Source organism: Oncorhynchus mykiss, chromosome 4, assembly GCF_057628025.1.
Source record: "Oncorhynchus mykiss isolate SJ-2025 chromosome 4, ASM5762802v1, whole genome shotgun sequence".
Lineage (NCBI taxonomy): Eukaryota > Metazoa > Chordata > Actinopteri > Salmoniformes > Salmonidae > Oncorhynchus > Oncorhynchus mykiss.
In genome coordinates this window covers 93,622,753-93,636,131 of record NC_143025.1, presented here as the reverse complement: position 1 = coordinate 93,636,131, position 13,379 = coordinate 93,622,753, and the positions used below count along the sequence as shown (strand labels likewise).

General features: G+C 49.3%; 1 protein-coding gene across 4 annotated transcripts in view; it reads left to right on the top strand.

Moving 5' to 3' along the window:
* Positions 1-13,379, top strand: part of ddx1 (DEAD-box helicase 1) — a 37,879-nt gene that overhangs the window by 10,016 nt on the left and 14,484 nt on the right. For 3 of the 4 annotated variants that reach the window (XR_016495513.1, XR_016495514.1, XM_090233325.1), the window contains exons 8-15: positions 358-441; positions 603-679; positions 1,437-1,509; positions 2,980-3,056; positions 8,952-9,066; positions 9,616-9,754; positions 10,109-10,169; positions 12,468-12,566. Coding sequence is in view for 2 of the 4 variants with exons in the window: in XM_090233325.1 (XP_090089451.1) it covers positions 358-441; positions 603-679; positions 1,437-1,509; positions 2,980-3,056; positions 8,952-9,066; positions 9,616-9,754; positions 10,109-10,169; positions 12,468-12,566 (725 nt within the window). In the remaining 2 variants the exon portion in view is untranslated. Of the gene's footprint in view, positions 1-357; positions 442-602; positions 680-1,436; positions 1,510-2,979; positions 3,057-8,951; positions 9,113-9,615; positions 9,755-10,108; positions 10,170-12,467; positions 12,567-13,379 lie in introns of all 4 variants that reach the window. The other variant, XM_090233326.1, reaches the window with a different exon arrangement.

Here is a 13,379-nt window from a genome sequence, read left to right as displayed (position 1 = left end):
CTCTCTAATATGGTCATACATTTGGCAGGAGGTTAGGAAGTGCAGCTCAGTTTCCACCTCATTTTGTGGGCAGTGAGCACATAGCCTGTCTTCTCTTGAGAGTCAGGTCTGCCTACGGCGGCCTTTCTCAATAGCAAGGCTATGTTTACTGAGTCTGTACATAGTCAAAGCTTTCCTTAATTTTGGGTCAGTCACAGTGGTCAGGTATTCTGCCACTGTATACTCCCTGTTTAGGGCCAAATAGCATTCTAGTTTGCTCTGTTTTTTTGTTAATTACTTGACACATTGGAAATAATTATATTTTTGTTTTCTCATGATTTGGTTGGTCTCTCTCTCTCTGTCTCTCTCTCCCTCTAGGGAAGTACTACTATGAGGTATCATGTCATGACCAGGGCCTGTGTAGGATCGGCTGGTCTACCAGCCAGGCAGCTTTGGACTTAGGCAAGTACCTCGCTGGTTAAACTCACTGTCGGGCCCCGAGTCCGGTTAAACTCGCTGTCGGGCCCCGAGTCCGGTTAATCTCACTGTCGGGCCCCGAGTCCGGTTAAACTCACTGTTGGGCTGTTGTGTTGTTACCATCACTACTGTTGTGTTGTTACCAGGTACCGATAAGTACGGCTTTGGCTTCGGAGGAACGGGGAAGAAATCTCACAACAAACAGTTTGACAGTTATGGAGAGGTACGCTATAGATTGTCTAATATTTACCTACAGCTCTATTCAGTCCCTAATGTTGAAGATTGATCCTTTTCTGCACTGTCAAATGTCCTGTAGGAGTTCACCATGCTGTCTGTCTCTCTCTGTCCTGTAGGAGTTCACCATGCTGTCTGTCTCTCTCTGTCCTGTAGGAGTTCACCTGCTGTCTGTCTCTCTCTGTCCTGTAGGAGTTCACCATGCTGTCTGTCTCTCTCTGTCCTGTAGGAGTTCACCATGCTGTCTGTCTCTCTCTGTCCTGTAGGAGTTCACCTGCTGTCTGTCTCTCTCTGTCCTGTAGGAGTTCACCATGCTGTCTGTCTCTCTCTGTCCTGTAGGAGTTCACCATGCTGTCTGTCTCTCTCTGTCCTGTAGGAGTTCACCATGCTGTCTGTCTCTCTCTGTCCTGTAGGAGTTCACCATGCTGTCTGTCTCTCTCTGTCCTGTAGGAGTTCACCATGCTGTCTGTCTCTCTCTGTCTTGTAGGAGTTCACCATGCTGTCTGTCTCTCTCTGTCCTGTAGGAGTTCACCATGCTGTCTGTCTCTCTCTGTCCTGTAGGAGTTCACCATGCTGTCTGTCTCTCTCTGTCCTGTAGGAGTTCACCATGCTGTCTGTCTCTCTCTGTCTTGTAGGAGTTCACCATGCTGTCTGTCTCTCTCTGTCCTGTAGGAGTTCACCATGCTGTCTGTCTCTCTCTGTCTTGTAGGAGTTCACCATGCTGTCTGTCTCTCTCTGTCTTGTAGGAGTTCACCATGCATGACACCATGGGATGTTATCTGGATCTAGACAACGGACTCCTCTCCTTCTCCAAAAATGGTTTGATGCCTTCCCTTCCCATATTGTGTATACTGTGTAGGTCAGGGTTCACCAGCCCGGTTCTCGGAGAGAGACCCTCCTGGAGGTTTTAACTTCAGTTTATCAACCAGCTAATTACTAGAGTTAGGTGTGCTAGATTAAGTTTGGAGCCACTGGTATTCAGGCCAAAGAGTTCAATCTTGGTTTCATCAGACCAGAGAACTCATGATCTGACAGTCGGGTGCCTTTTGGTAGACTCCAAGAGGGCTGTTATGTTCCTTTTACTGAGGAGTGTCTTCCGTCTGGCCACTCTACCATAAAGGCCTGATTGGTGAAGTGCTGCAGAGATGGTTGTCCTTCTGGAAGGTTCTCCCATTGCCACAGAGGAAATCTAGAGCCTTGTCAAAGTGACCGTCTGGTTCTCTGGGTCACCTCCCTGACCAAGGCTCTTGTCCCCTGATTGGTCAGTTTGTCTGTGCGGCCAGCTCTAGGAAGAGTCTTGGTGGTTCCAGACTTCTTCCATTTAAGAATGATGGAGGCCACTGTGTTCTTGGGGACCTTCAATGTTGCAGAAATGTTTTGGTACCCTTCCCCAGATCTGTGCCTCGACACAATCCTGTCTCAGAGCTCCACGGACAATTCCTTCTACCTCATAGCTTGGTTATTGCTCTGACATGAACTGTCAACTGTGGGACCTTAGAAAGGTGTGAGCCTTGCCAGATCATGTCCAATCAATTGAATTTACCACAGGTGGACTCCAATCACGTTGTAGAAATATCTCAAGTATGATCAATGGAAACAGGATGCACCTGAGCTCAATTTCAAGTCTCATAGTAAAGGGTCTGAATACTTATGTAAATGTTTTTTCCCCAATATTTTTTTAAAATGTAAATTAGGAAAAAAATATATGATGTCGTGTGTAGATGTCGATGGCTTGTTTTCAAAAAGGAGATATTTTTTGAGATTTTTATTTTCAATTTAAGGGGGAAAAGCCATTCTTCAATCTGAATTGGTTCTCTAGCTGATTGTTACGTGTCACTTCAGGGAGGGGTGTAAATGCTTTAATATTTCATCTGCCCTCTGAATTCATATTCATTATATAAACAGACCTGTTTTAATTTTGTCTGGCTTGCCGTTCCAAATAGGGCATATGGCAGGGCCACAAGTAAATGACTAAGCTGGGATTTGACTAAACAGTTGATCAGGGTGATTTCTTCACAAATAGACAGGAATTTTCCTTCCTGTGGTAGGAAGATCATATCTATTTTTACTAACTTTCTATTAAAATGGATTGTCGTGAGATCGTTTCATTATTTGGGGATATGACCCAGTCTCGGGTCCAGTACCAGTACCAGCCCCATTGAGTGTCTGTCTTGACTCGGTGTCAGACGGTAGGGACTCCAGGCAGGTACTCTCTCATGTACTGACCTGGGCTCTCGCTCAATCTCTCTCTCTCATGACCTGGGCTCTCGCTCAATCTCTCTCTCTCAGGTACTGACCTGGGCTTGGCGTTTGAGATCCCAGCTCTTCTGAAGAACCAGCCCTTCTTTGCTTCCTGTGTTCTCAAGGTATGTACACACACACACACACATACACACACACAGTCAAGGTATGTACACACACACACACACACACACACACACACACACACACACACACACACACACACACAGTCAAGGTATGACACACACAGTCGCTCTTCACTCACTACCAGTCAAAAGTTTTAGAACATCTTCTCATTTCAAGGGATTTTATTTATTTTTACTATTTTCTATGTTGTAGAATTTGAGAGCTTTGTTTGCTCTTGGCAGTCATCAAAGCAATGGGTGGTTTATTTTGAATAATCTCAAATATAAAATATATTTTGATTTGTTTAACACTTTGTTGGTTACTAAATGATTCCATCTGTGTTATTTCATAGTTTTGATGTATTCGCTATTATTCTACAATGTAGAACATAGTAAAAATAAAGAAAACCCCATGAACGAGTAGATGAGTCCAAACTGTTGACTGGTGCTGTGAATCTACTTGAAAATCTATGACAAGACTTCAAAATGGCTGTCTAACAATGATCAACAACCAATTTGGCAGAGCTTGAAGAATTTTATTTTCTAATAATCATGTGCAAATATTAGACTTTAGAGACTTACCCAGAAAGACTCACGGCTGTAATCACAATCGACTATTCAAGGGTGTGAATACTAATAATGTGTAAATGAGATTTCTGAGTGTGTTTTTTTTTTAAAAATACATTTTACAAAAATGTCTAAAGTGTTTCACTTTGTCATAATGAGGTTTTGTGTGTAAATGGGAGAAACCTAATCCGATTTGAATTCAGGCTGTAACACAACAATGTAGATAAGTTGGAGTATTTATTCTTTAGGTGCTGTATATTATACCTTTACAGCATTAATATATCATTAAAATGTTTTATATTGTTTTGTAAAAGAACGATAAGCTATACAATTATCTGCATGTATTCATACGTTCCAGACGTGGGGCTCTAACAGACTCACCGTTCAGACGTGGGGCTCTAACAGACTCACCGTTCAGACGTGGGGCTCTAACAGGCTCACCGTTCAGACGTGGGGCTCTAACAGACTCACCGTTCAGACGTGGGGCTCTAACAGACTCACCGTTCCAGGCGTGGGGCTCTAACAGACGTGCGGCTCTAACAGACTCACCGTTCCAGACGTGGGGCTCTAACAGACTCACCGTTCCAGGCGTGGGGCTCTAACAGACGTGGGGCTCTAACAGACTCACCGTTCAGACGTGCGGCTCTAACAGACTCACCGTTCCAGACGTGGGGCTCTAACAGACTCACCGTTCAGACGTGGGGCTCTAACAGACTCACCGTTCAGACGTGGGGCTCTAACAGACTCACCGTTCCAGGCGTGGGGCTCTAACAGACTCACCGTTCAGACGTGGGGCTCTAACAGACTCACCGTTCAGACGTGGGGCTCTAACAGACTCACCGTTCAGACGTGGGGCTCTAACAGACTCACCGTTCCAGACGTGGGGCTCTAACAGACTCACCGTTCCAGACCTGGGGCTCTAACAGACTCACCGTTCAGACGTGGGGCTCTAACAGACTCACCGTTCAGACGTGGGGCTCTAACAGACTCACCGTTCCAGACGTGGGGCTCTAACAGACTCACCGTTCAGACGTGGGGCTCTAACAGACTCACCGTTCAGACGTGGGGCTCTAACAGACTCACCGTTCAGACGTGGGGCTCTAACAGACTCACCGTTCCAGACGTGGGGCTCTAACAGACTCACCGTTCCAGACGTGGGGCTCTAACAGACTCACCGTTCAGACGTGGGGCTCTAACAGACTCACCGTTCCAGACGTGGGGCTCTAACAGACTCACCGTTCAGACGTGGGGCTCTAACAGACTCACCGTTCAGACGTGGGGCTCTAACAGACTCACCGTTCAGACGTGGGGCTCTAACAGACTCACCGTTCCAGACGTGGGGCTCTAACAGACTCACCGTTCCAGACGTGGGGCTCTAACAGACTCACCGTTCCAGACGTGGGGCTCTAACAGACTCACCGTTCAGACGTGGGGCTCTAACAGACTCACCGTTCCAGACGTGGGGCTCTAACAGACTCACCGTTCAGACGTGGGGCTCTAACAGACTCACCGTTCAGACGTGGGGCTCTAACAGACTCACCGTTCAGACGTGGGGCTCTAACAGACTCACCGTTCAGACGTGGGGCTCTAACAGACGTGGGGCTCTAACAGACTCACCGTTCCAGACGTGGGGCTCTAACAGACTCACCGTTCAGACGTGGGGCTCTAACAGACTCACCGTTCCAGACGTGGGGCTCTAACAGACTCACCGTTCAGACGTGGGGCTCTAACAGACTCACCGTTCCAGACGTGGGGCTCTAACAGACGTAGAGCTCTAACAGACTCACCGTTCAGACGTGGGGCTCTAACAGACTCACCGTTCAGACGTGGGGCTCTAACAGACTCACCGTTCAGACGTGCGGCTCTAACAGACTCACCGTTCAGACGTGCGGCTCTAACAGACTCACCGTTCAGACGTGGGGCTCTAACAGACTCACCGTTCAGACGTGGGGCTCTAACAGACTCACCGTTCCAGACGTGGGGCTCTAACAGACTCACCGTTCAGACGTGGGGCTCTAACAGACTCACCGTTCCAGACGTGGGGCTCTAACAGACTCACCGTTCAGACGTGGGGCTCTAACAGACTCACCGTTCAGACGTGGGGCTCTAACAGACTCACCGTTCCAGACGTAGAGCTCTAACAGACTCACCGTTCCAGACGTGGGGCTCTAACAGACTCACCGTTCAGACGTGGGGCTCTAACAGACTCACCGTTCAGACGTGGGGCTCTAACAGACTCACCGTTCAGACGTGGGGCTCTAACAGACTCACCGTTCAGACGTGGGGCTCTAACAGACTCACCGTTCCAGACGTGGGGCTCTAACAGACTCACCGTTCCAGACGTGGGGCTCTAACAGACTCACCGTTCCAGACGTGGGGCTCTAACAGACTCACCGTTCCAGACGTGGGGCTCTAACAGACTCACCGTTCAGACGTGGGGCTCTAACAGACTCACCGTTCAGACGTGGGGCTCTAACAGACTCACCGTTCAGACGTGGGGCTCTAACAGACTCACCGTTCCAGACGTGGGGCTCTAACAGACTCACCGTTCCAGACGTGGGGCTCTAACAGACTCACCGTTCCAGACGTGGGGCTCTAACAGACTCACCGTTCAGACGTGGGGCTCTAACAGACTCACCGTTCAGACGTGGGGCTCTAACAGACTCACCGTTCAGACGTGGGGCTCTAACAGACTCACCGTTCAGACGTGGGGCTCTAACAGACTCACCGTTCCAGACGTGGGGCTCTAACAGACTCACCGTTCAGACGTGGGGCTCTAACAGACTCACCGTTCAGACGTGGGGCTCTAACAGACTCACCGTTCAGACGTGGGGCTCTAACAGACTCACCGTTCCAGACGTGGGGCTCTAACAGACTCACCGTTCCAGACGTGGGGCTCTAACAGACTCACCGTTCCAGACGTGGGGCTCTAACAGACTCACCGTTCAGACGTGGGGCTCTAACAGACTCACCGTTCAGACGTGGGGCTCTAACAGACTCACCGTTCAGACGTGGGGCTCTAACAGACTCACCGTTCCAGGCGTGGGGCTCTAACAGACTCACCGTTCCAGACGTGCGGCTCTAACAGACTCACCGTTCCAGACGTGGGGCTCTAACAGACTCACCGTTCCAGACGTGGGGCTCTAACAGACTCACCGTTCCAGACGTGGGGCTCTAACAGACTCACCGTTCAGACGTGGGGCTCTAACAGACTCACCGTTCAGACGTGGGGCTCTAACAGACTCACCGTTCCAGACGTGGGGCTCTAACAGACTCACCGTTCAGACGTGGGGCTCTAACAGACTCACCGTTCAGACGTGGGGCTCTAACAGACGTGGGGCTCTAACAGACTCACCGTTCCAGACGTGGGGCTCTAACAGACTCACCGTTCAGACGTGGGGCTCTAACAGACTCACCGTTCCAGACGTGGGGCTCTAACAGACTCACCGTTCAGACGTGGGGCTCTAACAGACTCACCGTTCCAGACGTGGGGCTCTAACAGACGTAGAGCTCTAACAGACTCACCGTTCAGACGTGGGGCTCTAACAGACTCACCGTTCAGACGTGCGGCTCTAACAGACTCACCGTTCAGACGTGGGGCTCTAACAGACTCACCGTTCAGACGTGGGGCTCTAACAGACTCACCGTTCAGACGTGGGGCTCTAACAGACTCACTGTTCCAGACGTGGGGCTCTAACAGACTCACCGTTCAGACGTGGGGCTCTAACAGACTCACCGTTCCAGACGTGGGGCTCTAACAGACTCACCGTTCAGACGTGGGGCTCTAACAGACTCACCGTTCAGACGTGGGGCTCTAACAGACTCACCGTTCCAGACGTGGGGCTCTAACAGACTCACCGTTCCAGACGTGGGGCTCTAACAGACTCACCGTTCCAGACGTGGGGCTCTAACAGACTCACCGTTCCAGACGTGGGGCTCTAACAGACTCACCGTTCAGACGTGGGGCTCTAACAGACTCACCGTTCAGACGTGGGGCTCTAACAGACTCACCGTTCAGACGTGGGGCTCTAACAGACTCACCGTTCAGACGTGGGGCTCTAACAGACTCACCGTTCAGACGTGGGGCTCTAACAGACTCACCGTTCAGACGTGGGGCTCTAACAGACTCACCGTTCAGACGTGCGGCTCTAACAGACTCACCGTTCCAGACGTGGGGCTCTAACAGACTCACCGTTCAGACGTGGGGCTCTAACAGACTCACCGTTCCAGGCGTGGGGCTCTAACAGACTCACCGTTCCAGACGTGCGGCTCTAACAGACTCACCGTTCCAGACGTGGGGCTCTAACAGACTCACCGTTCCAGACGTGGGGCTCTAACAGACTCACCGTTCCAGACGTGGGGCTCTAACAGACTCACCGTTCAGACGTGGGGCTCTAACAGACTCACCGTTCAGACGTGGGGCTCTAACAGACTCACCGTTCCAGACGTGGGGCTCTAACAGACTCACCGTTCAGACGTGGGGCTCTAACAGACTCACCGTTCAGACGTGGGGCTCTAACAGACTCACCGTTCAGACGTGGGGCTCTAACAGACTCACCGTTCCAGACGTGGGGCTCTAACAGACTCACCGTTCAGACGTGGGGCTCTAACAGACTCACCGTTCCAGACGTGGGGCTCTAACAGACGTAGAGCTCTAACAGACTCACCGTTCAGACGTGGGGCTCTAACAGACTCACCGTTCAGACGTGCGGCTCTAACAGACTCACCGTTCAGACGTGGGGCTCTAACAGACTCACCGTTCAGACGTGGGGCTCTAACAGACTCACCGTTCAGACGTGGGGCTCTAACAGACTCACCGTTCCAGACGTGGGGCTCTAACAGACTCACCGTTCAGACGTGGGGCTCTAACAGACTCACCGTTCCAGACGTGGGGCTCTAACAGACTCACCGTTCAGACGTGGGGCTCTAACAGACTCACCGTTCAGACGTGGGGCTCTAACAGACTCACCGTTCCAGACGTGGGGCTCTAACAGACGTAGAGCTCTAACAGACTCACCGTTCAGACGTGGGGCTCTAACAGACTCACCGTTCAGACGTGGGGCTCTAACAGACTCACCGTTCAGACGTGCGGCTCTAACAGACTCACCGTTCAGACGTGGGGCTCTAACAGACTCACCGTTCAGACGTGGGGCTCTAACAGACGTGGGGCTCTAACAGACTCACCGTTCAGACGTGCGGCTCTAACAGACTCACCGTTCCAGACGTGGGGCTCTAACAGACTCACCGTTCAGACGTGGGGCTCTAACAGACGCTCACCGTTCAGACGTAGAGCTCTAACAGACGTTCTCTCTTCTCTCCATCTGACAGAATGCAGAGCTGAAGTTTAACTTTGGGGGGGAGGAGTTTAAGAATCCTCCCAAGACTGGCTTCGTAGCGGTGGACCAAGCTTCTGAGGGACATGTGGTCAAATCCAGCCAGACAGGTAGGTCCAGCCAGACAGGTAGGTGTGGTCAAATCCAGCCAGACAGGTAGATCCAGCTAGATAGGTAGGAGGTGTGGTCATATACAGCCAGACAGGTAGGGGTTGTGGTTAAATCCAGCTAGACAGGTAGGGGTTGTGGTTAAATCCAGCTAGACAGGTAGGGGTTGTGGTTAAATCCAGCTAGACAGGTAAGGGTTGTGGTTAAATCCAGCCAGACAGGTAGGGGTTGTGGTTAAATCCAGCTAGACAGGTAGGGGTTGTGGTTAAATCCAGCCAGACAGGTAGGGGTTGTGGTTAAATCCAGCCAATAAGGGTAGGGGGTGTGGTCAAGCCCAGCCAGTAAGGGTAGGGGGTGTGGTCAAGCCCAGCCAGTAAGGGTAGGGGGTGTGGTCAAGCCCAGCCAGACACGAGAGAAACTAACCAATGAATACTGTTTAGCCACTAATACCTCAACAACCCCGTCCCCTTTAGACACCGTCCTAAATATTCCAACGAGACTTTCTCCCTTTCTGCTTCCTTGGTAGTTGAATGTGTCTCTCTCTGACGCAGGCAGTGTTAAGGTGTCGGAGGTGAAGGCTGCTTCCTGTGGTCCCAAAGCTCTGATCGTCGAACCGTCTAAAGAGCTTGCTGAACAGACCCTCAACAACGTTAACCAGTGTAAGAGATATGTGGACAATCCCAAGCTCAGGTACGGTACATACCTCTCTGTCTGTCTTTCTTTCTCTCTCTCTGTCTGTCTCTGTCTCTGTCTCTGTGTCTGTCTCTGTGTCTGTCTCTCTCTCTCTTTGTCTCTCTCTTTGTCTCTCTCTCTCTCTCTCTTTGTCTCTGTCTCTCTCTCTCTCTCTCTCTCTCTCTCTCTCTTTGTCTCTCTCTCTCTCTCTCTTTGTCTCTCTCTCTCTTTGTCTCTCTCTCTCTCTCTCTCTGTCTCTCTCTCTCTCTCTCTCTTTGTCTCTCTCTTTGTCTCTCGGTCTCTCTCTCGCTCTTTGTCTCTCTCTGTCTCTGTGTGTGTGTCTAATTACGCGGTATGTGTGTGTCATTCCAGAGATCTTCTGATCATCGGAGGTGTTCCTGCTAGAGACCAGCTGGCTGTACTGGAACAAGGGGTAGATTGGAACAAGCTATATGGAATTGTTTTAAGAAGGTCAAAGGCAGAGTTGTAAAGAAAGAGCCAACTCTCAGACTGGCCAATAAAAATAAAAGATTAAGATGGACAAAAGAACACAGACACTGGACAGAGGAACTCTGTCTAGGAGGTCAGCATCCTGGAGTCACCTCTTCACTGTTGACGTTGAGCCTGGTGTTTTGCGGGTACTATTCAATGAACCTGCCAGTTGAGGACTTGTGAGGCGTCTGTTTCTCAAACTAGACACTCTAATGTATTTGTCCTCTTGCTCAGTTGTGCACCGGGGCCTCCCACTCCTCTTTCTATTCTGGTTAGAGCCAGTTTGCGCTGTTCTGTGAAGGGAGTAGTACACAGCGTTGTACCAGTTTCTTGACATTTTCTCACATTGAATAGCCTTGATTTCTCAGAACAAGAATAGACTGACGAGTTTCAGAAGAAAGTCCTTTGTTTCTGGTCATTTTGAGCCTGTAATCGAACCCACAAATGCTGATGCTCCAGATACTCAACTAGTCGAAATAAGGCCCGTTGTCTTGCTTCTTTAATCAGCATAACAGTTTTCAGCTGTGCTAACATAATTGCAGAAGGTTTTTCTAATGATAAATTAGCCTTTTAAAATGATAAACTTGAATTAGCTAACACAACGTGCCATTGGAACACAGGAGTGATGGTTGCTGATAATGGGCCTCTGTACGCCTATGTAGATATTCCATTAAAAAATCAGCTGTTTTCCAGCTACAATAGTCATTTACAACATTAACAATGTCTACACTGTATTTCTGATCAATTTGTTGTTATTTTAATGGACAAAAAAATTAGCTTTTCTTTAAAAAACAGGGACATTTCAGTGACATTTAGAGCTTATGAACGTGTATTTTTGCCACTAAACATACTTCCATTCATTTCAACTGATACCTGGGGACCTTCAGACCAGTGTTGTGAGGCCTGTGGGCTGGCCTGGAGCAGAACATGTTCGCGTGAAAAGTTAGAGACTCAGAGGGGTCATATTAGTGTGGACTGTTAGGACACGACAGACAGAAGTTGACAGATCGACTGTACCGACCTCAGACGAGTCCCGGGGACTCTTGTGCGAGTCGTCGAGCAAAACATGAGAAAACCGTCAATTTCGTGAGAGTCGAATCTTTCCATTAGAGGGGTAGCTTGTAGGCCAAACCGTTCAGACTATTTTGTGTGAAGAATGGTTTTTGGAACGTCTCCTGGTCTGATAAACGGCTGTGACTGCAGATACGGAAGTGCGACAGAGATGCAGTGGATTGAGGCGAATGAAATGCAACAAAACAACAACTAATCTCCTAGTTTAAACTGACACATTTTTTACAGGGATTTTTTTTCCCTCTGGATTATGCTAATTAGGTTTCCTCGGGGCGCTGACATCGACCTTGGGGGATAACAATTTATGAAGGAGGCAAAACGCTGCATCATTTCCTGGTTAATAAAATGGCCGTTTCACTGAAGCAGGTCCAGTGTAGAGAATCGTTGTACCATCTAAACCACTGGGAAGTGTATTTTTCAGTTGTTTGACGCTGGTGTACAAACATATTTAAAGTCAAAGAAGCAAAACTTCAACGTAATAACGGGAAACATAGACATTTCACACAACAGATCTACAGCTCCTTAGACTTGCTTTCAATGAGTGGCAGATCTATAACTCACATTTCTGTTATGATTGTTTCATATCTGCAAAGTAGTTAAAACGCTGTCAGTTCCACTTCAAGTAGTTGTATAATATTTCTCCACCTGGCTCTTTCTCTCCGCTCCTTTCTTCCTCTCCTCTCCTTTCTTCCTCTCCTTTCTTCCTCTCCTTTCTTCCTCTCCTTTCTTCCTCTCCTTTCTTCCTCTCCTTTCCTCCTCTCCTTTCTTCCTCTCCTCTCCTTTCTTCCTCTCCTCTCCTTTCTTCCTCTCCTCTCCTTTCTTCCTCTCCTCTCCTTTCTTCCTCTCCTCTCCTTTCTTCCTCTCCTCTCCTTTCTTCCTCTCCTCTCTTGCTCTCCTTTCTTGCTCTCCATTCTTGCTCTCCTCTCCATTCTTGCTCTCCTCTCCATTCTTGCTCTCCTCTCCTTTCTTGCTCTCCTCTCCTTTCTTGCTCTCCTCTCCTTTCTTGCTCTCCTCTCCTTTCTTGCTCTCCTCTCCTTTCTTGCTCTCCTCTCCTTTCTTGCTCTCCTCTCCTTTCTTGCTCTCCTCTCCTTTCTTGCTCTCCTCTCCTTTCTTGCTTTCTTTTCCTCTCCTTTCTTCCTCTCCTTTCCTCCTCTCCTCTCCCGCCCAGGTGGACATCGTGGTTGGAACACCAGGTCGTCTCGATGACCTCATCTCTACGGGGAAACTCACCTTGTCTCAAGTCCGCTTCCTGGTCCTGGATGAGTGTGTATGTACCTGTCTGACTGTCAGTGTACCTGTGACTGTCAGTGTACCTGTCTGACTGTCAGTGTACCTGTCTGACTGTCAGGTGTCTGGTCCTGGATGAGTGTCTGTCTGACTGTCAGGTGTCTGGTCCTGGATGAGTGTCTGTCTGACTGTCAGGTGTCTGGTCCTGGATGAGTGTAATTCCCCTTTAGTTGCACGTTTAGAACGAGGAAGGTGTCAGTCTGACCATGTTTATTGTAGACCTACTGCAGCATGTCATGGCAGAGTTTGCAGAAGTAGGGCCACCCAAACCCAATTGATGCAAATAATCAGGATATCTTTGTCAGGTAAGCCGACACTGCAGTTAACGGTTCATTCAGAAGGTTAGCATTAGCACGGCTAACTGGCTACATATTGAAGTTAGCCGACGCTGCGGTTAACGGTTCATTCAGAAGGTTAGCATTAGCACGGCTAACTGGCTACATATCGAGGTTAGCCGACACTGCAGTTAACGGTTCATTCAGAAGGTTAGCATTAGCACGGCTAACTGGCTACATATTGAAGTTAGCCGACGCTGCGGTTAACGGTTCATTCAGAAGGTTAGCATTAGCACGGCTAACTGGCTACATATTGAAGTTAGCCGACGCTGCGGTTAACGGTTCATTCAGAAGGTTAGCATTAGCACGGCTAACTGGCTACATATCGAGGTAAGCCGACGCTGCGGTTAACGGTTCATTCAGAAGGTTAGCATTAGCACGGCTAACTGGCTACATATCGAGGTAAGCCGACGCTGCGGTTAACGGTTCATTCAGAAGGTTAGCATTAGCACGGCTAA